Below are 26,001 nucleotides of genomic sequence, written 5' to 3'. Positions count from 1 at the left end.
TCCACCTGGCTGCAGCTGCAGCGCTCCCCCAAGTGCAGTATTGTATAATAACTGTAAAAAATAAAGCTGACTACTTCACGGATTTCGCCTATCACAGGTTCTTTTTGGAACGTAACCCCCGCGTTAAACGAGGGTTCACTGTATAGGAGATTAGATTCGGTTTTGCTGGTAAGAGTGGGTTGTGCAAAGTATAAACTTCAGGGGTGCTAATAATTGTGGCACACATGATTTGATGTAAAAGAATTATTTCTTAATGTGTGATTTCCCCGCCTCCCCCCCCCCACTGAATAAATGCACTTGAATTAAAGGTGAGATTTTCCTCTTTTTTTAATTGTGGTCCTATATTATTTAGAAAAAAAACTGAGGCTGTGTCCGAAATGGCATACTAAAGTACTACTCATACTAAGTGTGACGTCAAAATAAGTATGTAGTGCGTTCACATTAGTATGAAAAGATTGAGTACGCGACAAATACCCGGATGTATACTATTTCCGGAAAATTAAGTATGCGCGATGACCACACTAGTCATACTCAACCGCCCCATAATGCTTTGCGAGCTACCCACCGAAATGGAAGCCTCCGCGGGATATGTGGCCGGATCGGGGCGATTTTTATTTTATTTTATGTGGTTAAGTAGTCATCCTAATCACCCCACAGATTTGAGAAATAGGCGTTTTCTGACCAGCGTTTTGAATTTGTCAGACGCCTCACAACGTGCTACTGAATACTAGCAGCTAGTTGCAGCAGCTCGCTTTGCATACAGAACAAGTAGCAGCTACCTCCAGTAGCCTGCAGCTACAACTGAAACGATTCGCATAATCTGGTTAATAACTGCATGAGAAGTGCCGGCTTGAAATTGCCACATTAATTATGCGACTGTTAGCGTAAAATCGACCTGAAGCCGGCATTCAGCCGAGATATTTGATAGCCGTACGTCCGGTTTTTGTCGTCAGAGGTTTGAAATGCATTATGGGAAACGTAGTAGTATACTACAGTGTGAACGGTTGGCATTCTAATCATACTTATAGTACGTACTATACAGTATATACTCATTGAGAATGTAGTATGTAGTACGTTAGTATGCCATTTCGGACACAGCCTGAGTTTATTAGAAGCTAAAGAACACATCTTAACCAGGGGTGCCAATGATTATGGAGGGCGCTGTATGTCTGTAGCTAATTTCCTCATTTATGACAACCGTACAGGACTAGAAATTCATAGTAATTCATAGAATATTTATAGATCTCATGTCAAAATTGTACTAAGGCTTAAGGTTGTCTATGATTAATTAAGGTTGTGGCCACTTTGAATGGCAGTCCATGGCCCAGAGATCCTTGTATGACCTGTCTCAGCTCCATTTGCGTGTCATCAGATTAGCTGATAGTTAGTAGGAGTCAGGCACTGCCATAGTGAAGTCACCATGCAGTTTTTGTCTTGCATATCATTCCTGTTTCTCATTGGCGTGTGAGAGTATAAAATGATCATTCTGATTTATTGCTGAAGATGTTTAATTATTTTATGATCTTGAGATACAAAAAGTATGAATACCTGTGTCTTTAGTGAGACTTCAGGATTTTGAACCTGCTTTCCTTGTTATACTGGTGTCACTCCTTCCACCCTACTTAGCAATGTTTCACCTCCCTGTCTCGCTATCACAAATCACCATTCATTTTGTTCTTCAGCTAATTCCAGAGGCTGTTTAATGGGAGTTAGTACTCCTCAGCTCCTAAACTATTCAGACATCTCTCATTGAGAAGTTTAAATTAAGACATTCCTATAATCCACATCCTGAAAGTAGCTTTTTGTCCGCTGGGGGAAGTTTACCTCCTCTCAACTCAATAGGATGTACCATACACCTGCGGCACTTGCTTTTATTAATGTCTGTAGTTTTCTTCTTTTTCCTGTTTTGGGATATATTCAGTTCAGTAACATCATCTTCTCTTCATATCCCTGATGGTTTCTTAATAGATACTCTCCCCAACAAGTTCTGTCTGAGAATCACAAAATGTCAAGCTCATCCAGCTCAGCTCTGATCCTTTCTGACACTTCATTTTGTTTCTTTTCTTTCTAGCTTCTTCCTCAGTCTGCTTCTGCACTTCATTTTTCTGTCCTCTTATCTTCAGTTTTTTGATTGTACAAACAGCAGAAAGGCAGGATGGGAAAATGGGAAGTCAGAAGAAAATTATAATAGACAGACATACGAGGCTGGCTGGATAAGAGACAAAGAAAAAGAAACACCCTGAACAGACACTGGGGTATGCTGGATTAATGGGCGACTCTGAACGATGGTGGGCTGACTGGATGATCAAAAGCATGTCCGAGGAAGCTGATGGAACAATAGCTTGGCTTTTAATTAATAATCAGACTGCCACTGATACATTATTGTTTAGGAGAACAAAAAGTTTTTTGGTTTGACCACAAAAATGTTCATTCACTTGTTCTTTTCAATTCAACTCAATTATATTGTATTTATATAGTGCCAATTACAGTCAGATTGTCAAAAGACGCTTTACAGAACCCATATGGCTGACCCCCAGAGCAGCCCTAAGGAGACAGTGACAAGGAAAACACCCTTTTAACAGGGAAAAAAACCTTGAGCAGAACCTGGCTCTTTATGTGGGGGAACCATCTGCTGCTGGAAGGAGGGTTGAGAGGGACAGAAGAGGTAGAGAGGTAGAGGAAGAGAGGGGTAGAGAGGTACAGAGATAGAGGGGTAGCTGTAGAGAGGGGGAGTGGAACAGGGAACATAAAACACACAGTTGGATACATGTATGATAAAGATAGATGATACAAAGTAGAAGCTAACATGTAAACTGATTCATAGTTTACTGTTATGATGTACAGCTCTGGCATTAAATATACTACATATATAGCTGGTAGGAAACTCAAAAATATAGCATATCAAGTATAGTGAGGGTGATGCAGAGTAGACTGATGGAAATTGGCAATTGGAAGCAGTGGGCTGGAGGAAGGTCAGCAGCAGCATCCCACAGTGGACATGATGGAGACTAGACCAGTTGGTGGAACATCAACCACAGATCTGAAGCATCCAACTCAGGGACCAGGGACACTCGGAGAAAGAACACAGGGAGAAACAGAGTTAGTGTAATGCAATAGCAGTATATATATTAAATATAAAAGTAGATAGAGAAGGGCTCAGTGCATCAGGAGAGATCTCCCAGCAGCCTAGACCTAGAATAAGGGGCAAAACCAAGGGACGTCCAAGAGGAAGCCAGATGTGCCAATGAAGCCTCCAACTGACCCCCTCAGGATCACCCAAGCCAGCCCTAAATATAAGTCTTGTCAAAGAGGAAGGTTTTAAGCCTGGATTTTTATAGTTTCCTTTTTTATTCCTAATGTGATATCTGTCCTTATCTGTTTTAGGTTGCATGAATGGGTTTATTTTTTTAAGTTACCATTTGATTTTATATGATTTTGTCATTCTCTCTCCCTCCTTGTTTTGTTTCTAGTGTGAATTGTGGAAAGCTTGTCCACCCTGACAAACCGATAGAGGCTCTCACCAGGTAATGACACCTCAAAGAGCTGCTTTGGCTTCAGCTTCTTTATCAGCCTTGATACTTTAGACTCTGCTATGGTCACTGACTAAAATCGTCGAGTCAACGCATGCAGTATATGTTGGTAACGCTGGGAAAATTCATATTAATGAAGTCATAAACAAAAGGCTACATCTGCCTGTAAAGACCATGTATATCATACAGTCTTGTGTTTGCTCCTTTGGTTCTGCATTTTTTATGATGTAATTATTGACCCCATGCATCTTTGTCACAATAAAACAATCTTGTATTTTGGTTCTTTCATCAATTTATTACTGGTCTTCTGAAAATATGACAGAATCTGCTGAGTCAAAAGTATACATACAACAACTTGAATTATCAGTGTTTCATTGCCGCGTCAGGAGAAAGCACTTTCTCCAGAAACGATACCTTGCAACTTGAATAAAGTTTGCTGCTGATCACATGGACAAAGACTAGAAAAGCACTCAGAGAGTGCAGTACTCCACCAAGGCTGTTTATTCCCCTACATAGCATTGTCAGATTTGTTTTTAAGAAATGCAGCATTTGTTTATTAGTTATTGATGATCAGAAATCACGGCAACATAGAGTGTGTCTATTTAATATAGATTTACCCACAGACAAAATGATCTTGCGCTGAGCACAGGCATGTGTTTTGCATGTGTACTTTATGTACAGAAACCAAATTGCGTGACCTAAATATTTAATTCAATTCAATTTTATTTATATAGCGTCAATTACAGTCAAATTGTCTCAAGACGCTTTACAGAACCCATATGCCTGACCCCCAGAGCAAGGCCAAAGGTGACAGTGGCAAGGATAAACACCCTTTTAACAGGGAAGAAACCTCGAGCAGAACCCGGCTCTATATGGGGGGGACCCATCTGCCTGCTGGCCGGGCGGGTTGAGAAGGACAGAGGAGGGCAAGGGGGAGGGATGGGAGAAGAGGGAGGGGTGGGAAAGCAAGGAAAACACAACACACATTTGGATACATGCATGACAGGATATGTGACACAGACAAAGTATAAGCTAACATTGAAAACTGACTCATAGTTTACTCTTATGATGTATGGCTCTGACATTAAACATACTCCATATATAACTAGCAGTAAAATTCAAACAGTATGTAAGTTAGCATAACAAGTATAGTGAAGGCGATGCAGAGTTGACTGGTGGAAGCAGCGGGAATTGATGGGATTCAGAAACACCCCCATAATTTAATCAGTTTGGTGCCAGTGGAACTGGAATGAAGGAGAATTATCTCCACATTGTTTGGGAGAAACTAAAGTCATCTGTCAGAAGGTTGGCTCTTGGATGTAGTTGGGTGTTCTAACAAGACAATGACCCTAAACACACATCAACAGTGGTAAAAAAAAAAATATATATATATATATATATATATATATCAGGCTAGAATTAAGCTTTTAGACTGACCTCAACACATTCCTGACCGAAACCCCATCAAGAACGTGTGCAATCAAGAAACAAGCCCGTGTTAGAGTGTCAACACGTTGAGTTTAACTGTTCCAGTTCTGATGGTCAAAGATACTTGCCAGAAGCTGTGTGGACGGCTCCCAAAAGCACCTATTCGAGGTGAAAATGGCCAAAAGGACAGTTGACCAAATACTAGCAGTGCTAGTATTTATTTTGACCCAACAGACTTGTCATCTTTCCTGAAGACCTGGAATAAATGTATGAAAGAACCAAAAAGCAAAGTTTTTTTTGTGTGTGTGTGTGTGTGTGTGTGTGTGTGTGTGTGTGTGTGTGTGTGTGTGTGTGTGTGTGTGTGTGTGTGTGTGTGTGTGTGTGTGTGTGTGTGACAAAGATGCATGGGCTTCAATGATTCCATCACAGAATATTCAGTTATATGAATCATTGGAAACTCAAGACTGTTTAGATATACTCGCTCTTTACATGTGAATGTAAACTTTTCTTCATGAGTGATGATACACACACACATACACACGCACACACACAGACACACAGACAGACACTGCCACTATCATTTCTTTTCCTTAGTTCATCTGTTGATGGTTCTTTTGATTAACTAATTAGTCATTTGAGCTATACAGTGTCAGAAAATAGTGAAGAATGTCCATCGGTGTTGCCCAAAGGAAAAAAAAACTAAATTCTTTTCAAATTTGAAAATGATTTAATAGTTGACAATTAATTGTTACTTGTTGCACCTCTGATGTATAACTTATATATTTTTTCAAACTGCTGTATAGCAGACAATCTCAGATTCTTGCTACAGAGCAGCTTGAGAACTGCGTACTTATTTATTGAAGACAGGTAGTTAACCCAGTGAACATTTGACAAGCCAGATGCCACTTGCTCATCGTTGCCACCTTTCCTCTAGTAAAACTAAAACATAGCTTTTTCAAAACACTTCAAGATTACTATGAATTTCCTTTAAATACTTGTCTTGCTTCTAAGTGCAGCCAAAAAGCCGACATTGCTGCCGTTTGTGGCAGATGATGGAAAAGGCACCAAAATGCAATTTTCACCAACTATTGCTATAGCTGATCTTTTCAGACCTTGCCAGGGTGCAGAAAGACTATGACTTGTTGCACCAAAGAGGAATAAAGGATGGTATACTTAGAAACTTACTAGTGCAAGCTATATAGAAATATTCATTCCTTAATAGAATTGTTGTCAAACACAATGTTTGGCTTTACAATAGAAATATATACATTTTTGCAAACGTTTGCTTTCTGAACATTCCTGTCTGTCATGAAAATGAATCTAGTCTGCACGGCTTAACCTTAAAGAACCAAACTAATGCAAAACGGAGCAACACCGCCAGATCAGCAGCTTAGCATCTCAAATGTGAGTCAAAGCATTTTGTACACTCCTGCCTAATAACCCGTTAGTTTTTTGAGTTTGGCCAATGCAGTTCCAGCCATCCAAGCTCTGGATTCAACAAAACCTGTGAAGGTTTTCTGGCACCACTACGTCCTCTAACTTCAATCAGGCTTGTTCCAGCACATCCCCCAACAGTTGAAAAGCACATCACACAGCTCCATGCACTACAACTCTAATACTAGCATTTTGAGCGGGAGGTTTGCAAACAGTGACTCAAAGCTAGAGTTAGCAGAGACCTAGCAACAGAGAAATGAGTTCCAACTGGTTGTCAAAGCAATCGGTCAGAAAATACACATCTCATTAAAAAATCTGGCTCTCACAAACGTAGCTCACATTCATCTTCTCGTGTGACTGTGAAAAAGGCAAACAAATCATTATGGTGCTTGACTTTCAGTAAGGTCTAACTGATGAAGCTCCACTATGCTAACACTGAAAAGTTGTCACTTTCCATGTAAGTCAACAGACACTGCTTTCCAAGAGCCTGACGAATAGCCCACTGATCCACAGTGTCAGCATGTCTCTTACAGCTTTGTCTCCTGCTCTATCCATCTTTTATTCAAGACTTTGTTCCTCTGTTTGAGAATTCTTTTTCTTCTTCTCCTTCTTGCCTCTGACTCTTACAACACTAACTTTATTTCAACCCTGTGTGAAACGCATGATGAGCTGCTGTGCGACACTAACACAGAAATTATTGTCAGGATGATTCATGTTTATGTCATGGTTTGTGTCTCCAGCATACAGTAGGGAAAATTTCTTCTCTGAAAAATAACGCTGTGTGTAATTTTATAGGAACTAGCACTTTGTCCTTGCTATCAGAATCAAATTAAAGCCCCTTTTCCCTCCGCACTTGCTTGTATTACCCGTGAAAAGATGAAATGAAGTCAGGTTTCAGACTGACGCTGTGAATTCACACAAAGTTGGCCGGCTAAATGACAGTGTTTTAAAAGCAAAGACCTAGTTTTTCTCTCAGCTAAAGCACTTGACTGTCTTAAAGTCGCCTGTGACTCACTGATCACATTCAGAGGGTAATTTTCCCAGCCAAGGCAAAAAAATTTTACCTGAGCACTGCTGTCATTTACTGTTCAAGACCTGCTTACTCCTATTCATCAAATGAATAAGGTTATATTGGTGTTATATGTTAGTAGACAAGTTGTTTGATGTGCTTCAGTTTTAATTTGTTTACCTGTTGTATTGATAAGTTCATTCCAACAAAAAAAGTGATATCATACTCATTTAAATCTTTGTCATTATTTGAATACAACCTTCTCAGCATTTAGTCCTCATTTCAGAAAGTCACTTTTTGTGTGGTTAGGTCAAACATCAATAAAACAACAGCAAAATGTTGTTGTTGTTTTTGTTCGTTTTTTACTTAGCTTTACACTGAATTCCTTTTAGCTGAGATGGATTATTGTTGTCGATGAAGACATATTTTGACTGAAGAGAATGAATGTGAATGAAGGGCCTCTTACTGAAGGGAAAAACAAGTCTGATGTTTGATGCTGTGATAAGGTTTTTGCAGGGACCTGCTAATCCATTAGCATAAAATATTTACTGGTTTTTATCCATCAAACTCAGTGGCTGATTATAGGAGGTAAAACAACCATATCCACTATGGATACTATACATTTTCACCTGATCTGTATATTGTGTAAAAAAAAATAAGGTTCAACAAATACCGTGAAAAAAAAGTTTTACATATCGTTCAGTTTAGGGCTGCACAGTGGAGTAGTGGTTAGCACTTTCGCCTTGCAGCAAGAAGATCCCCGGTTCAAATCTCGGCCTGGGCCTGGGATCTTTCTGCATGGAGTTTGCATGTTCTCCCTGTGCATGCGTGGGTTTTCTCCGGGTACTCCGGCTTCCTCCCACAGTCCAAAAATATGCTGAGGTTAATTGGTTACTCTAAATTGTCCACAGGTGTGAATGTGAGTGTGATTGTTTGTCTGTATATGTAGCCCTGAGACAGACTGGCGACCTGTCCAGGGTGTCCCCTGCCTTCACCCGAGTCAGCTGGGATAGACTCCAGCACCCCCCGTGACCCTAGTGAGGATAAAGCGGTGTATAGAGAATGGATGGATGGATATCGTTCAGTTTGTTTATTTTCTTAGCTTTTGGTTGCAGTCCGATGAAATTTGTTTGCTTGTTTTCACTCTTGAATACTTTTTAGTTATCACTGATGTTTTGCTTTTGAATGCAACTCAAGTCCAAAGCTCAAGTCATGGATGATGAGTTTGTACACTGTTCCCATCCTGCCTTGAATCTATGACTCCTATTCTACAGTTGTAATGAGTATATTACTATTTTTTACATTGGCTGTTTTTAAACTAGTATTTGTTGTAGTAGCAGCTATTTCTAGTTTCTAATTTCTCGTCTGCTGTTTTCACAAAGAGAAGTTCCCTTTGTACAATAGTACAGATATTACAGAGAACAAATGTGGTTTCACAGAGAGCTGAGTCATCAGTTGCATCAGTCACATTCAGAACAAATAAACAGTGGTGCTCAGAGAATAGGAAAGCCAAACTGCAAACAAATGGATCAGGCAAAAAAAAAGCTTTTTCTTTCATTCCAGAGCTCTATGATCCTACTTAGATGGCTGAGTAACAGCCTGCACCATGCCGCAAGTTGGTCACTGAAGTGAGAATAAACAGAACAGCCAAAGGAAAGGGTTTGTTGAAGAAAGGTTAATAAAGACTGAAAGATGAAAAGGCAGACAAGATGAGACTGTGGGAAGGACTGAAAAGGCAGCAAGAGGTTAAAAATAAATAAATAAATAAAAATGGTTGATTATGCCATCAGTGGGCGATTTTTTTGTGTCTTAGTTGGTCACCCTACTTCAGGTGCAGGGCTACTAGAGCCAAGTGAAGGCCTCCTCTCACTCACAGCCAACTGGCCAACAGATCAGTGTGAAAGACAGAACCGTAAAATGGAAGAAATTTCAGAATATTCGCCCCTGGCAACAATGGCTGTCTGTTTTCTAAAGGATAAATGGTTTTGCTTGCAGGCATTGCACATACACATGCCATTGAGACCGGTATATGCCAGTGTTGTGAGCTCAGCTGTAAAATATTTCACTATGAATGCATTCAGAGTCAGAATCGTTGAGCTTATCCTGTTAGGACAGTGAAGTTGCCAGACTTCTGTCAAATGACTGTCTGGTGTTTTTGCATGAACACTGTAGGCGTGTGAGAGGTTTAAACACACAGTGGCATGGACAGATAACAGCAACACCTTGGAATACAGTGTACTACCCTGCAGTAAATAGCAGCTTGGTGTAGCACATAGTGTTGATCATTTTTTGAGACTTCCAGAGTTGGGTCAGTTTTGTTGCTGCTGAAAATGTGCTAAGAATAAAGCACAAGAGATCTGCGTTTGCAAGCTGTAATACCAAAACAATGAGGTTTTCAAGCTGTGTCGAGCCACCTAGAGTTGCAGAGTTGATGATTTTTGTGGTCTTTTCTGACTGAAATGAACGCCTTTCACAAGCACACAGTCCATTGCTGTGTTGTCATATCATACACCCTCCTGCATGCATTCACATGCAGTCTATAATTTGTGTCCTGGCTGCAAATACACTACAAGAGCATAAGTCATCTTGTTTAACAGTCATGTGCTCAATCTGTTCAGCTGAGAGACAAGTTATACGGCAAGTCTATTTCCTTATGACTTCAAACTTGATAATGAGAATCATCATAGACCAACATGTTCCACAACATATCTACTGAGCATATAGCTGGGATGTGAGTAAACTGGCTGTCCTTTGGCAGTCAAAGATATACAGAGCTGTAATTAGAATGGCAGACCTGCTGTAGCTTCTAGGGAACCTTCCATAGAATGTAGAACATTGCTAGCCTAGCTTAGCTAGACTGTATTCCCGTTATAAGGGATATACAGGAATACGGTCTAGCCCTCCTCCATTGACACATTTTGACAGGTTTTCAAGCTCCGAGCAGATCAGACCGAACCAATCAGAGCACCAGAGGTGGGAGTTAACGATGCGACCGCAACAGAGCGAGCTTTCTCTCGTGCGCTTTCCTCTGTTTTGCACGGGCTGAATTTGTCCTTAAAACCTCAACAAGAAGCAGCTCTTAAAGCTTTTCTTTATAAAAAGGATGTATTTTTAATTCCGGCAGGCTGTACGATAGAATGCGTAATGCTGCCCTCCACTGTTGAAAGGGAGAGCTTAGATTTTCCTCAGGACCCCTGTACGGCGAAGGAAGCTGTTAAAACTACAAAACATCATGGCGGAAAGGCAACTGTTAGGTCGCTTAGTGATTGCGTCACACATGTGTTACGCTGATTGGCTCTCTCCAATTCAAACTGTGATCGGTAGTCCCGCCTCTGGGCTAGATTTGGTTCAATGGAGCAGTTCCAGACTGACTTTATGTGTATTTGTAATACACAATATAAAGGCTGTCTGGTCCCCAGGCAAGAACATTGCCACAAGTCTATAAAAGGCATGATTAACCATAACCTCAATTCAGCACTGCAGCTCCCTTAACTAATATCACTAATTTACCCTATATTAAGAGCTCAGTATTAAATGTGACAAGCTAACTTGCCTTAAGTGCTTTCACCAAACTGAGGGATAGGTAAGTAATGTGGATGTAAAATGTTCTATAGAATCTCCTCTTTAAAAATCATGACATTAAGGACTTTGATATCCTGCACCACATTATCTTTTGATTGGCCAAAAGCATTCTATTGTTGTTTAACTCTTCCAAAAAATGAATTTCCTCATTAAGTTGACATTTCAATGTGTATAACATAATAAGGACTTTCTGTTTGATGTGTTAGTGTCGTCAACATTTGATTTATTTGAGTTTCCCATTTGACTGCAGGGAACAAAATACAGCTGAGAAGGCTGAAATATGACAGAGCAGATTATTACCATAAATGCAGAAAAGCATCTAATATGCTGCAAGGCTTTCAAAAAACTGCCGTGCCACTTGTACCTCACAGTTTAACGATAGTACAGTACTGGAGTGCATGTTAAATGATGCAGATTACAGGTGATAACAACTGAACAGATAAAGAATAAAATAGTAAGGGATGATGGTTCTATAAAGAGTTAATAAGACCGGTAGCTTTCATGATAGAGACTGTGCTGGAGGAGAGATGAAGAGATCCATTTTCTCCCAGGGGCCATTCCTGCTAGTATCTTACTGGTTATCTGATCCGCAGTGTGGGACAATCTGAGGTGATACACCACAGAGACAAACCCATACATTTATCAGCACTATTAGTCAGAGGATGAGTGTGTACATCCGAAAGCTGAAGCCTCATACTGAGGCTCAGGTGCATTTGCAGATGTCAGAGACAGTCTGGACACAAAACAAAACATTTAGGGTACATGGAATTATCTCAACTTGGGCTCTGCTTTGTCTTAACTTGCACTCAAACTACCATTTTGATCTACAAACAGGACTACCCTGATTACAAGAATACACCCCACCTTACCACCTCCTTTCTCTGACAGCATTGTTTTTGAGCTCACTATCTATGATATTGAGCTCAAAATACTTAATTCTTGGCTGTCTGACAGATTTTCTTCCTGCTTCTTTTCTGCAGCAAGGATGCCTGGAGCTCCTATGAACTTACTTTCACCCATCATAAACTGATTTAGTTTAGGATGCACCTACAGTGTTACCTCAAAATATTGATGAGGGAATTGTTTTGGTGGAAGATTTGCATGTGGGAGGTGAGTACTGTCATTACAATAAATAGCTCATGAAAAAATGTTTACAGGACTGCCTTATGGCCTTGTTGATGTTTCCCATAGTGAAGAAGATTTTTAAAACTGTAACAGATAGAGGAGGGAAAGGACAAAGCTGCAAGACATGGACAGCCAAGCTGCAAATGTCTGACCTTCCTTGTTCCGAGTCCCTGCTGCTGCTGGAAATGAGACTAAGTGGATTTTGTGGGCACAAAAACTGTAAAGGAAAGCAATTAGCTGAAGGAGACAAAACTGCAAGACAACTGTCGGTTTGTGATATTTGTCTGTGGACATCTTTTGCATGACACAGACACTGTTATTGTAAAAAAAAAAAAAAAAAACTACAATAAAATACTGGAATTTAAACTGCAAAATCACACACTGCCATAAAACTGGCAAAAAGAAAAAGATGCTGACGTGATGGACAGATGGAGAGCTAAAGGTTCACCCACACTGTAAGTCTTTCTGTTATTTGTATCTGCAGCTAAACCAAAGTAGGTGGTTAGTTACACCTGGTAGCATTTTAGGACACCAGCAAATGTTTGTTTTGACCAGTGATGTGTTCTGTATTGAGGGATAGCTTTAATTACATCCATAGCACAATATGTCCATTAAAGAGTGGTACCAGATCAGCTGCACAGCATCAGCCTCAGCCTCTCATCTTAACAAACACAAGCATGGCAGTCTGAGCCGAAGTCATGAAGGAACTGTGTGCTGTGAAAACAACATGCATCCCACAGAAGACCAAATGAACTTACGACTTCAAGAAAAGAGACATGTTAGAATTAGAACTCTGCCTTTGTTCTCTGTTGTGAAAACAATTGGTTTGGATGTGCTTTCCTTATATACTGCTGACCTTGGGAGCAGAGATAAAGCTGTCACTGTGTGGTAGTTTTTATCCCACTCAGGGACCTTCAGCTTTCTTTTTCTCACATTAGCCATTGTCTTTCTACTCAACTAGGGGCAAAAAACTTTGCACTGGTTCAATTTGTCAGGCCAAGTTGGCAGGCTATTTAAATTGGTTGGACGTAGAAGCATATATCAGACAAGACACCCAGAGAATAATAGCTGTGATTCATGCCACCAACTCTCTTCCTTCGTTTCACATTCTCACTTTCTTTGTCTCTGTTTCTCCGCTTTCCTCTCCATCGCTTCCCTCTCTGCTCGTGTTCATTCAAGCCAGTCGTCCCTGCCTCTCCTCCTCCCACTGTTTAATGGCCCTAACAGAGAGAGTTTGTCATTAAGAGAGTGAAGATAGTCTGCTTGATGAGATGGGGGTGCTGGGTGATTGGCTGGCTGGAATCATGGATTGTTGTGGAAAAAGATTGATTCTTAAAGATCAGCCACTCTTTTGTCATTTTGGTAGCACAATTGTTAGCAGTCCGAATACACACACCTCCACCTGCACACACCAAGTAATCATTTTATCAGAATGAACTAAAGTTTGATACTCAGCACTTTTGTAATTTAGTTGCAATTATTGTTTATTCCTGAATTTTGGCTCCTTTTGAGCAAGAGAAAACAATGCTTCCATCCATGCATTTTCTGTCCATTACTGATCACAACCTTTTCTATGTATTTAGAGTATGTTCAAGGGGAGATCCAATTTTTGAGGTCATCTAACTGCACGGTTCAATAGGATAGTTCTATGAAACACATGTAGACGTAAAGGGTAACTTCACGAATCCTGTAGTAAAGAGTGAAGAGCTGGTTAGCTATGCCACACCCAGAACAGAAACTCAGTGTCTCTTTTATCGGGGGTTTGTTAGTCATCTTTAAGCTCAATGCACAAATGGACAGCTGCAGACATGCATGGATGTGTAGAATTATTATTGCTGCATCCTTGTCTGTGGCAGTTCATGCACAATAGGGTCTGTCTATGGATTCTTAGCATACATTCGTGTAGCATGCACACTACTGTCCTCGTAGCATATTCACACAAATTATGGGCAGCACCTAGACTTGTGCAGAGGAGACGCTGATGTTTGCATCACACAGTGAACCATTGCATACTAGTGGATATGGATAATATAAGTCATCCTGAGCTTCTCACAGGAAAGCATGGGTCTGGTGTGTCGAAGTAGAGTGGGCCTGCTTTGGCATGCATTAATGTGACCATATATGGCAGCAAATAGCCTTACCCCAGTTCAAAGCAGCACTTTTGGGTATATTGTAAATCTATATGCACTTTGTGAAACTTCTCATCTCATGCAACTCTGTGAATCTTTTCTTCTTAGCTAATGGTCTACACTTTTGAAGAAATTGTTCCCTGTAACTTTTTGAAGATTGGCATTTTTCTGCTTTGTGTCATTTTAAGTTGAGGAACTGAAGGAGAAAATTGTGGAGTTAAAGTATGAAAGTTTATTCTTAACCTTGACAAAACAGGGCTTAGTGTTAAAGGAGGAAGATGTTTGCCACTGACAGTCCGCAGTTCCTCATGTCATCAATGTCGAGCATAAAATAAACTGAGGGCAAACTTCACTCTCACCGGTGTTCGTGTTCATTCACTTTATCATTTGTTTTCAAGTCAGTGATGCTTGGCTGTAATGAGGTGGCTGACCGCTGGCTTTACCTACCTGCTGACAGCATTTGTCAATATTCCACTGTGTGGAATATTTGTTGGAAAGTCCATCGTAAATCTTTGACTTTGCTCCTTTTGTAGGTGAGCAGTTTGAATGGTACAATCAAAATGGCAATCAAACACAAAAAAATGTATGCTCTTTTGTCTTGTTTTTTTTTTTTTTAACAGAATTAAGAATAAAGACATGGTCAGACCTCCTAATTCTTACTTGAAGTGTTGCCTGGTCCTATATGTTTATATATATAGGTGAAATGTCTGATTGACTCTCTCTGTCTTTGTCCCTCTATGTCTCTCACCCTGTGGCAGACCAGCTCCCAAGGCTTCACCAGAGCAGGGAAGCAGCAGTGACAAGAAGGAACGTCCCATGAGCACCATGAGTGAAGCTTCAAACTACACCGGGGGCTCTGATTACAGCACCTTCCCTGGCAGCCCAGCCACCACCATCACTACTGCCACCACCACCTCCACTTCATCTACACGGGTCAGTCTTGATCAAAACACTTTCAATGTTGCTCCCAGGACCTCCACAGACATCCTTTGCTGTCTGCACAGGGATGCTAGCAGCAGATTTTTTGTGGTTTGTGGTTTGAGGCCTCTGTGGATCAGGTGCAGGCCATGGATGCAGATTGCCTTCTGGGGACTTTTGAGGCCTTGGATCGTTGCTGAACAGTTTCTGCAGTTTGGCAGAATGCATTGTCCTACAAGGGGAGGACGCTAATATCTGGGAGTGTGATTTCCACGGAGAAGCCACAGCATTAAAATTAACATCAATGTAGCATCAACCTAATTGTCACGACCCAGGTTTCCCAGCGGAACATCATACCAAGACGATAATTTTTACACAGACAAGCCATCAGTGCAGGTGATCCCAGTGTTGTGTTGGGGTCAACCTCAGGCCATTTGCAACGGTAACATGACAAGTTGTCACAGACTGTCCTGGAATGTGTCTGTGTTTGCTCCTTACCTCCGATTTCAACCTGGAGAAGTCAGAGTACAGTGGTGACGAACTGTACTAGCGACTGTGTCATCTTCACTGCGATGGTAGACTGAGTCACACGTACTTTTGTAAATGGTTCATAAACCACACAAATGCACAGGAAATAAATATGCATGCATAGATTAAATCAAAAGTTCAGCGATTTCATGAGTAAGTGATGCATTACTTATTCTGACACTGGCTAAATGAAAGTATAACAGTGCATATCTTCACATATTCATGAGAAATCATTATTTATGACCGAGTTGTATGGTTCCTCACTGTGCCTCGCCTGACAAGCATTTTTATAAGAGCAACTGCCCATAAAAGATGTAGGAAAAAGGTCAACATTGCTGTAAAGAAGTAGATAATATTTTGAAGGTATTTTTTGTGTAAATAATTAACTATTGCATATTTTATTTCACTTCAAGTGTCACAGTGACTATCTGCAGAAAAACTGTGCCACAAAAACGTGTCAAACTAAGTTTGTCTAGTTAAGAAGCTGGTGTGCACTTGGGGGGTCTTTTCTATTTTTAAAAAAATATTAAGCATCTTTGGTCCTGACTGACTATGTTAGTGCTGTCATTTGATTTATTCAAACCAATTGGCAGCCAACCATTATTAAACCCAGAGAAAACCCACACATGCACAGGGAGAACATTCAAACTCCACGCAGAAAGATCCCAGGGCCAGGACGGGACGTGAACACGGGATCTTCGAGCTGCAAGTCGACAATGTTAACCAAGTCCCTGTGCAGCCATATTTGTAAAGTATTATTAGTAATATCACTGTGACAAAGCAGGATGGACAACCATAAGTTTCAGGTTATGAGAAGCTCCAGACCTATATTGTAAACGGAGTAGAACGACAGACGTAACATAGGACACTGTGATAATGCACAGGCAACCCATACAATACACTCTAATGGAGGCAGACAGAATAGTAGAACGGAACTGTCAATCCAATAGTAATTGTATCCTCTTTGACTTAAATATAGATGTAATCAAAGAGCTCTTTTGCTGTCGACTGACAAAATAATTTTTATGCTGCATTTTTCACTAAGTGAGCCGTGATGTATGGGGGATGTGGAGTGTGCTTTGTTTAATGAGCTGAATACATCTGCCTCTGTTGTTGCTTTTTATAGCTGCTGGAAAAGCTGTTGGTTTCGTATACGAGCTTCTTTACAACCAATACAACAAACTCTTGTCACATCAGATTGAAGCAGATATTTTCACTTATTTTTGTCTCTCTCTGTATCTCTGGAGTTCTCACTGCTGTGTTCTCTCTGTGGGAGATGTAAGACGTCAAACACAACATGAATTTTTGTGTGTGTGTTTTCCAAGTTGTCTTGTGTGACTTCAATTAAAAATGTACATTTCAGTATATGTAATTTAACTACTGTCTTCTGTCACAATATTTGTATGTATGTGTGTGTATATACACTGCTCAAAAAAAAATAAAGGAACACTTTTTAATCTCAGTATTGCATCAAATCAGTGAAACATGTGGGATACTGATCTGGTCAAGTAAGTAACTGAGGGGCTTTTTAGTCAGTTTCAGCTGCTTTGGTGTTCATAAAATTAACAACAGATGCACTAGAGGGGTAACAATGAGACAACCCCCAAAACATGAATGAGTTTACAGGTGAAGGCCACTGACATTTTTTCCCTTCCTAATGTTTACTGACTGTTTTTAACTAGTTTTGCATTTGGCTAGGGTAAGTGGCACTTCTGGTAGCATGAGGCGATACCTGGACCCTACAGAGGTTCCACACACAGTCCAACTCCTCCAGGATGGCACATCAATGCGTGCCATTGCCAGAAGATTTTCTGTGTCTCCCAGCACATTCTTAAGCGCATGGAAGATATTCCAGGAGACAGGCAGTTAGTCTGGGAGAGCTGGACAGGGCTGTCGAAGGTCCTCAACCCATCAGCAGGACAGATATCTGCTCCTTTGTGCAAGGAGGAACAGGATGAGCACTGCAATAGCTCTACAAAATGACCTCCAGCAGACCACTGGTGTCAATGTCTCTGATCAAACAATCAGAAAGAGATGTAATGAGAGTGGTCTGAGGGCCCAGTGTCCTCTAGTGCCCGCTGTGCTCGCTGACTGGCACCGTGGAGCTCAGCTGGCATTTGCCATAGAACACAGGAATTTGCAAGTCCACCACTGGTGCCCTGTGCTTTTCACAGATCAGAGCAGGTTCACTGAGCGCATGTGACAGGCATGAAAGGGTCTGGAGAAGCCGTGGAGAACGTTATGCTGCCTGTAACATTGTTCAGCATGACCGGTTTGGTGGTGGTGGGTCAGTGATGGTGTGGGGAGGCATATCCATGGAGGGACGCACAGACCTCTACAGGCTGGACAATGGCACTCTGACTGCCATTAAGTATCAGGATGAAATCCTTTGACCCATTGTCAGACCCTACATTGGTGCAGTGGTCCTGGATTCCTTCTGGTGCACGACAATGCCCAGTCTTATGTGGTAAGAGAATTCATGCCGTTCCTGGAGGATGAAGGAACTGATACCATTGGCTGGCCCCCATGCTCACCTGACCTGAATCCAATAGAACACCTTTGGAACATTATGTTTTGTTCCATCCGACACCATCAGGTTGCTCCTCAGACTGTCCAGGAGCTCAGTGATGCCCTGGTCCAGTTCTGGGAGGAGATACCCCAGGACACCATCTGTCGTCTCATTCAGAGCTTGTCCAGCATCGTCAGTCATGCATAGAAGCACATGGAGGCCATACAAACTATTGAATACCATTTTGAGTTGCTGCCAAGGAATTTCAGCAAGACGGACTAGCCTGCCACATCAGTTTTTCACTTTGATTTTGGGGTGTCTTGAATTTAGCCCTCCTGGGGGGTTGATAATTTTCATTCCCATCAAACAATGTGGCACTTTTCATTCCTAACACATTAACCAGTCCATATCAATGCTAATATCCAGTTTGCTTTTCCCCCGAATTGAAATATGATGTATTTTCAAAGTGTTCCTTTAATTTTTTTGAGCAATGTCTATATATATGAATTCCAGACATTTATTGTTCATTCATGTGTCTCAACAGCCTTCTAGGTCTTCCAAAAAAGTCCACAACTTTGGCAAGAGGTCCAATTCCATCAAGAGGAACCCCAATGCACCGGTGGTCAAGAGCAACTGGCTTTACAAGCAGGTACAGTGTTTTGACACTACCAAAATGTATTTCCTCAGCTAAGGGAAAAGACTGTTCAGTCAGACTTTAGTAATTCTTTTCTAAATATGTAAATGAGTATATAGGTGTGGTTGAAATGTTGGGTGAGGATTTGAATTGCGTAGTGGGTACTGTAATGCATTCGGTTTAAATTTCAAATTGCCTGTGAGTTGATTTCAGTCAGATCAGATAAACATTGAGGCCAATGGATGTCAGCTGGCTAAGATAAACAAATCCAGAAATCTAAAATGTCACAGTCTTGGAGAATGGTGGCTATGAAAAATCTGTTTATTGTGTGAAACATGAGTATGGTTCTAGAATTTTGTAGGGAGGTTTCTACGTTTTGTTTCCATTGCCATGTAGGATACAACGGCTTCGACTGTGACGTCACCTCAGAGTGTGCCAAACCTACGGCAAATGGTAATTGCTAGACAAAACTCTAGTTTTAAGAGCAGGTAGGAAATGGAAAAATGACAGGTTTGCTTGTAATGTATTTTGCGTAGTTCATGGCAGTGTTAGAAAGGATATGACTTCTACTCAACAAGGACATCGAGAGAACTGAAAAATTGTACTTGTTTTCCTCTCAAGTGCCTACCTTAGAGCTGGTACTTTTCACCCACCTAAAAATGCCCCTCTACAGGAGTGGTTCTTGCGATTGGAATATACACAAAGGTTCAAGCTGCTCACAAATTCCTGCTGTGGAAAGCTGCCTATTGTCTTTGTAAGAAAGCCAGGTTTACCTTTCAGCCAAAGGCAGCAAGATGACACTTGGTTTCAAGCCTCTGAATCAGTGCATGTCTGATTGGTCCAGTGATTCGGTGGGCCCTGGTCTGTGAACATCTAGCTGATTAGTCTTTGCCTATTTGCAGGTAATGTGGAGATCCTATCCCTAAATTCTATAGCTAACTAGCTACAAGGCTACATCTATGAAAATGATGATGACAGAGAGCAGGCCAATGTAAGCCTGCTTACAACAATAAAAAAAATCATCTCAAAATGTTTAAATCTACGTTTATTTAAATGTTGTTGAGTTAACGCTGAGCTTTGCTGATGTTACAATGCAAAAAGTTCAGTTTGGACGAATATGTGGTGTTGTACAACTGAGCTGCAAATTGTCCTATCTCACCAGCACTAGCTTTTTCTCACTTCTTTTGTCCTCAGATTTGTAGTGTTTGTAGAGTAACGTAGCAGCTTATTATAAAGTCTAAAACCTTTTATTTGTTGGGAACTCCTTCAGAATCATCTATAGGGAAGATTTCAAAATACTTCTTGGTTTTGATGTTGTGATTGTCTGATTAGCACAGCTGTGAATGTTAGTGCTTTCTTCAGATTTCACTAATTGCCTTGGTTTAATGAGAGCTCAGCACTGTACCTGTATGTTGATCTGTTATTGAAATTTAAGAAGGGAAACTACTGAAATGCACTTCACTGATTGGCTAAATTTTGAATTCAAATATTTCTTTGAAAATCCCTCTTTTCGAATCCCCTATGTCCTGTTAGCATATGTTTGAATTTTGAATAAGAAGGGATATCCCTGTTCCTGCTTAAACAAGATGAGCTCCTCTGACATAAGCACAGTGTCAGGCTCAACTGAAACAACATGGCTGTTTAAAATGTACTGCTGTTGTAGATTTTCTAACAGCCTCTAGTCATGGGAAGCATTGAATTCTGATGTTACAAAAATTCCTGCAGAAACTGAAGAGATGTGAGGGTCCTGGTAGTGCTGCAAGCCTTAACTGGACATCAGTTAACCTGGACTGAGGCTCAGCTTGTTCCTTCCTTACTTTTCCACCCACTCGCTGCAGGATGAGCAATACTCTCAGCCCATAGAGCTCTATAGTGGGTCAATGTTGCAGTTGGTCAGTGGACCTCTGACCAGCACACACTCCCCTGAAAACAGCCTCATCCCAGTTAGAGCTGCTGTCAGTAACCTCCTCTCAGACCCTGTGCAACTGCTTGCTGATTTCCCATTGAGACAAGAATCACTTCACTTAACATCAACAAACCCTTTCTCACTTCATCTTCCCTTCCTTTTCGACCTGTCAGGGAAAATGTCCGCTCACTGAAGGAATGTTACCAATATTTACCCAGAGCTCGTAACCTCAGGACATGTGGCAGAACGTGACACATGTTAAACGCAGCATTAGACCCCAGAGAGTAAATGGTCTTGGAAAACTTGTTATTGTTGCTGCTGTCATTACACCAGCAAGGAGGAAGAGAAAAAAAGAACCAGAACAGCAGTGTAGAGAACAAAGCGTAGGCACTTGCCCTAAGCTCCAAAGAGGCAAATTTGTCACTGCGTTATGAAGAGATAAAACCCAGCAATTTGTTTCAGAGGAGGAGATAGAAGCTGCTTAACAGAAACAGCTGGAGGGAGAGACAGCAGTGGTGAGAAGAGGAATGAAATGAGGGGAGATCAAAAGAGAGACGAGAAAACAGGGAGTATGTATGTGTGACAAAGAGACTGTATTGTTCTGTGTAATTACTACACTATGACTGACTGATGGTGTGTCACCTCTGACCCCTGCAGGACAGCACAGGCATGAAGCTGTGGAAGAAGAGATGGTTTGTGTTGTCGGACATGTGCCTCTTCTATTACCGCGGTGAGGATGCACACACACACACAAATACACTCATGTTTTAATTTTGGCTTAAGGCTATTTAATTAAAAGTATTTTCTTGGCAAATCAAAAGGTATTTCCTGTGAGAGCAGGTAGAGTCTATCAGTGTTCATGGACTTTAAAACACATTCATCCACTCTTCACCACCTTACTACAAATATACAGATGTGTCAAGCTAAATATTCCAAAATTAAATAATAAGTGAGCAGGAAGACACAACAGATGCAGATTTATTGATCTTTCAAATTGTTATCTGCTTCAGTTTTTAATTGTCGTGGTCATCAGTTTGTGCATACTCACCTTTATTGTTAAATGGTCTCCTCGGCTAAAAATATACAGCTCTGTGCAATGGTTTTACACACTTTGGACATTTATAGTCTTATCCATCACACATTGATATTAGGGCTCCGATTTGATTTATGTTTCCTGTGAAGATGCCTTCCAAAATCATTCCGTGAATAGCTTATATTTCTCTTCATACAAAGCATAATACAGAGAAAAAAAATATAATCCAAACCATTTTTTTAATGAACATTTAAATCTGCACCACGTTTCCTTGGTACATGTGGACGCTATTTTAGAGTACAGGCTGCTTTTTCAGCATAGAGGATACCTTACCACAGCTATTTAGATTCAGTCCCTCTGTGTCGTCTGTCCCTCCATGAAGTCCAAACTAATCCTAGATGTTGTGATCAATGGCCACATCATTGTTGTACAACTCCTACTTCTTCATGTTACTGCAGATTATGAAGAAGCCACGTGCAAGATTACAGTCAGTAATTCCCCCCACTCACTCTTCAACCCCATGGAAATGCAAGAAATAATTCCAAAATAAGTATTAAGCTAAGTCTATCCTCACAAAAATGAATTAATGCACATTTGGACAATGCAACCAAGTCACCAGCTTGACAAGTCAAATATTGAGTAATCATTCAAAACATAGTGGCGGTCTGCTTAATATGCTGTCAGTCCTCTGTGTGCGACCCAAACAGCTTTAACCAGAGCCTGGACCGTGCCAGCCCTCTGAATGTGCACTGTAGTATTTGGCTAAGATGTTAGCAACAGATCTGTTAAGTTGTAGTGTGATGGTCAAGCTTGTTTCAGCACGTATTCTAACACCGTGGTACCGGTTCATGGTTTGTCCATCTTTGGACCATTCTATCGATACGCACCACTGCTAACCATACAAGTGTTTTGGCTTTAGTGATGATCTGACCCAGTCATCCTGCTGATGCTAATGATGTGCCCTTTGTGAAAAGGTTTCAGGTTATTGCTCCCACATCCACGTCTTGAGTGTGGGACTAAATCCCAATATATATACCTGACCTTGACATGCGCTGTGGTCATGAGATATTCTATTCATCTGTGAGTGGGCATGTTTTGACAAGTTGTAAGTTAAAAATCTTAGCACTTAAAGTTAATTAAGCTTTTACACAGTATTGTAAATACAGGAAGTTGACAAACTCGAAGTGACTTCATAAACTGTGAAATCACTTCGAGTTTACCTTGACATTGATTCTCCAAGTCTGTGGAACTCTGCTAAAGGTGATGGAACCCTATTTTTCTGAAAGATATTCCTTCATTTGATGTTTTGATGGTGGTGGTGGTAAGTGCTATCCAGCAGTTAGTGCATCTCCCTTATTGTGATCAGTGGGGTTGAGGTCTAGTGATTGTGAAAGCCGTAGCATATAATTCACATCAGTTTCATTAAAGCACTCAGTGACTACTTTGTGACCTATAAATGGAGACATTGCTATCTTGGAACAGACCGCTCCCATCAGAATGGAAGTGTTTTAACAGCAAGGTGATTACTTAGAACAACTTTGTATGGATTTACAGTGACTCTTCACTCTAAAAGGCCAAGTGGAACCAAACCGAGGCAGCAAAATCCCCTCCACAGGATAACAGAAAGACCAGAATCCCTCCCTGTAGGGATCAAGGGTTCAGGTTTTCCTTTAATATGTCACTGTTTGTATATTTTCTCATTAGTACTATTTGTCATGCTTTCAATTTTAAATGTTTCCAATTCAAAATGTTCCCTTTCTAATACCCAGCAGAGAAGGTGATGTAGGTGGTGCAGATGACCAAAATGCAAATTCTGTCACACTGGTGGGGAAATGCTGTATTTATCATGCAACTAAGATCAGTGTAGAAGTTAAAGTCAGGGTTCAGGAGGTCAAGTGTCCTTGTCAGTTTAAAGCAGTCGTCCTTGCTTTCCCCACAGTAGTGACACCCACACTGCACCACCACTAATTTAGAACTTTGTGTTCACAAAAGCTCATCTGTTCCTCCTTCCTATCTCTAAACCCTTGAGAAGGATTTTTCTATCCACATAAATTGACAAATTAGCTGCTCCCAGAGCGCAATCAGCAGCCGCTTTCATGACAAACCCAGGGGAGAATTGGATGTTTATTGGCTTAGCCAGCCTGAGACAAGAGTCTCAGGCGTCCTCAGGAAGGACAATGACGTGCTCGGCTTTCTGATAATAACCTCTCTTTTTCCATTTTTCTCCTGCCTGCTCTGTCGCTTTATTCTAAGTACCTTCTGTCAGTCAGGTTGTTAGGTGTCTGCTAGATAAATTCATTCACTGTGTTTACATAATGCATGTAGTGTTACTAGAGTGAGACGATACACTGATGATTACAGCTGTCATATGAACATCTAAAGCAGGGTATCTTAGTTATCACAGTTATCTGATTTTACAAATCCAAATTTAGCCACAGGAGAAACTCGGTGTAGGCTGAGATTCCGCTTTCAAGCAAACATGCTTAAAACATACTTTAAAAGTGTCTAATGTACATTTTCAGTGGATCGAATTCAATCATTTGTTTCAATCTTTTTAGATGGATTTTAGCATTCAGCAGCCATTCAGCAATTTGAGATAGCAGAAGAATTTGCAACAAAGACCAAAACCATCTTTAATATCAGACTGTAAACATGTTTATTTCTGCTGTAAATGTGGACATTTTAGCATGGGGGTCTATGGGAGTTGACCCCCATGCTAAATACAAATACATCAGCATTTGTATTTGCTATTTTGATACAATGCATTAAAGACACATCAATATGTGTGTTTAAGGGATACATTAAATTAATTTTCACAACGTAAGTAACACAACAAGTTCAAGTATTCTGTTATCTTCCTGTTAGCCAGACTGTCTGATAGCCTCCACCATCACCCTCCATTTTTACACTCTTTATTTAGGTGAGAGAATGACAGGAAAGAATTAAAACAAATCAAAACACAATTCCAGTTCATCACAGCTTTGGTGTTATTGAATAGTTCTATCATAGGTAATGGTTTTGTTAACATAGTCTCCAAATGACTATTACATCTTGAACATTTAGATAGATAGACCTTTATTGTCCTTTATTTGTCATCACAGGCACTGTCAAGTACATACAAAATACACACATCCTGAACAGTTACTCACAGGACCACAGGAACACATGCATACTGGTGAGCGATGGGTGGGAAACATACGACCAGTGATTAGGAGCAGCAATGGCGGAAGGGACATAGCTTTTGCTAAAGCACACTCGTTTCCACCAAAAGCTTCTGTTGTATTGCCCAATTATCTACCTTATAAAATAAATCCCTACCACCATCAGCTCCATGCAAAAGCTAAAAAACATGCAAACAAATACATGCAATAAGCCAGGCTTCAATCTTAATTCAATTTTATTCATATAGTGCCAATTACAGTCAAATTGTCTCAAGACACTTTACAGAACCCATATGCCTGACCCCCAGAGCAGGCCAAAGGAGACAGTGGCAAGAAAAACACCCTATAACAGGGAAAAAACCTGGAGCAGAACCCAGCTCTTTATGTGGGGGAACCATCTGCCTGCTGGCCGGCCGGTAAATCTCATAATACTGGACCAAAATAAAACGGAACAATACAACCAGATCAGTATGTGCCATGATGAACTAAAACATTGTAGCCACCTCTGATAGGTATTGTGTTAGTCCTTCGTGCTCTGCCAAAACAGCTCTGACACGCCAAGGCCGGGACTGTACAAGACCTCTGAAGCTGCTCTGTGTTGTCTGGCACCAGCAGGCCCAGCGTGAAAGTTTTAGTAGCGTTAACTGTGAGGTTGCAGATTGCAACCCAGTGAACATTTCCCCTTCATCTGTGCTTTCCAAGTGTGTAGGAGAACCTATGGTGGCTTTCTCTTCCACATAAAAATGCAAAAGGCCCCCTCCCCTCTAGATCCAGTGTTTGGGTTGTCAGTCCTCAGCTACTGTAGGAAGATGATCTGCTTCCTGTATGGAGGCCTTATTAAAGAAAACACATTATTTTTAGTACAGACAACACTACTAAAACCATAATTGTGGATACTGTGTTTCATTTCTTTGAACAAAGCCTTGCAAATTTTACACACATGTCCTTTAAGTCCTGTAAGGATTTGGAATCAGACTTGTTCCAGCACATCCCCCACAGGGCCTGGAACATGACAAGCTTTGCTGTTTCAAAGATGCTTTGATCCAGTTGTCATCCATGAATTGTCCTCATTACA

General features: G+C 40.8%; 1 protein-coding gene across 20 annotated transcripts in view; it reads left to right on the top strand.

The window, feature by feature from the left end:
* LOC110960005 (pleckstrin homology domain-containing family A member 5-like) overlaps positions 1–26,001 on the top strand; it is a 318,880-nt gene that overhangs the window by 214,891 nt on the left and 77,988 nt on the right. For 14 of the 20 annotated variants that reach the window (XM_051945227.1, XM_051945252.1, XM_051945225.1 and 11 more), the window contains 4 exons: positions 3,471–3,524; positions 14,996–15,170; positions 18,737–18,841; positions 21,390–21,462. In XM_051945227.1, the coding sequence (XP_051801187.1) occupies positions 3,471–3,524; positions 14,996–15,170; positions 18,737–18,841; positions 21,390–21,462 (407 nt within the window). The remainder of the gene's footprint in view (positions 1–3,470; positions 3,525–14,995; positions 15,171–18,736; positions 18,842–21,389; positions 21,463–26,001) is intronic. The other 6 variants (XM_051945282.1, XM_051945226.1, XM_051945254.1 and 3 more) reach the window with 1 other exon arrangement.

The sequence above is a fragment of the Acanthochromis polyacanthus genome, chromosome 1, assembly GCF_021347895.1.
Source record: "Acanthochromis polyacanthus isolate Apoly-LR-REF ecotype Palm Island chromosome 1, KAUST_Apoly_ChrSc, whole genome shotgun sequence".
Classification (NCBI taxonomy): Eukaryota; Metazoa; Chordata; class Actinopteri; family Pomacentridae; genus Acanthochromis; species Acanthochromis polyacanthus.
Note: the sequence above shows the minus strand (reverse complement) of the source record. Positions and strands in the feature narration are given on the sequence as shown.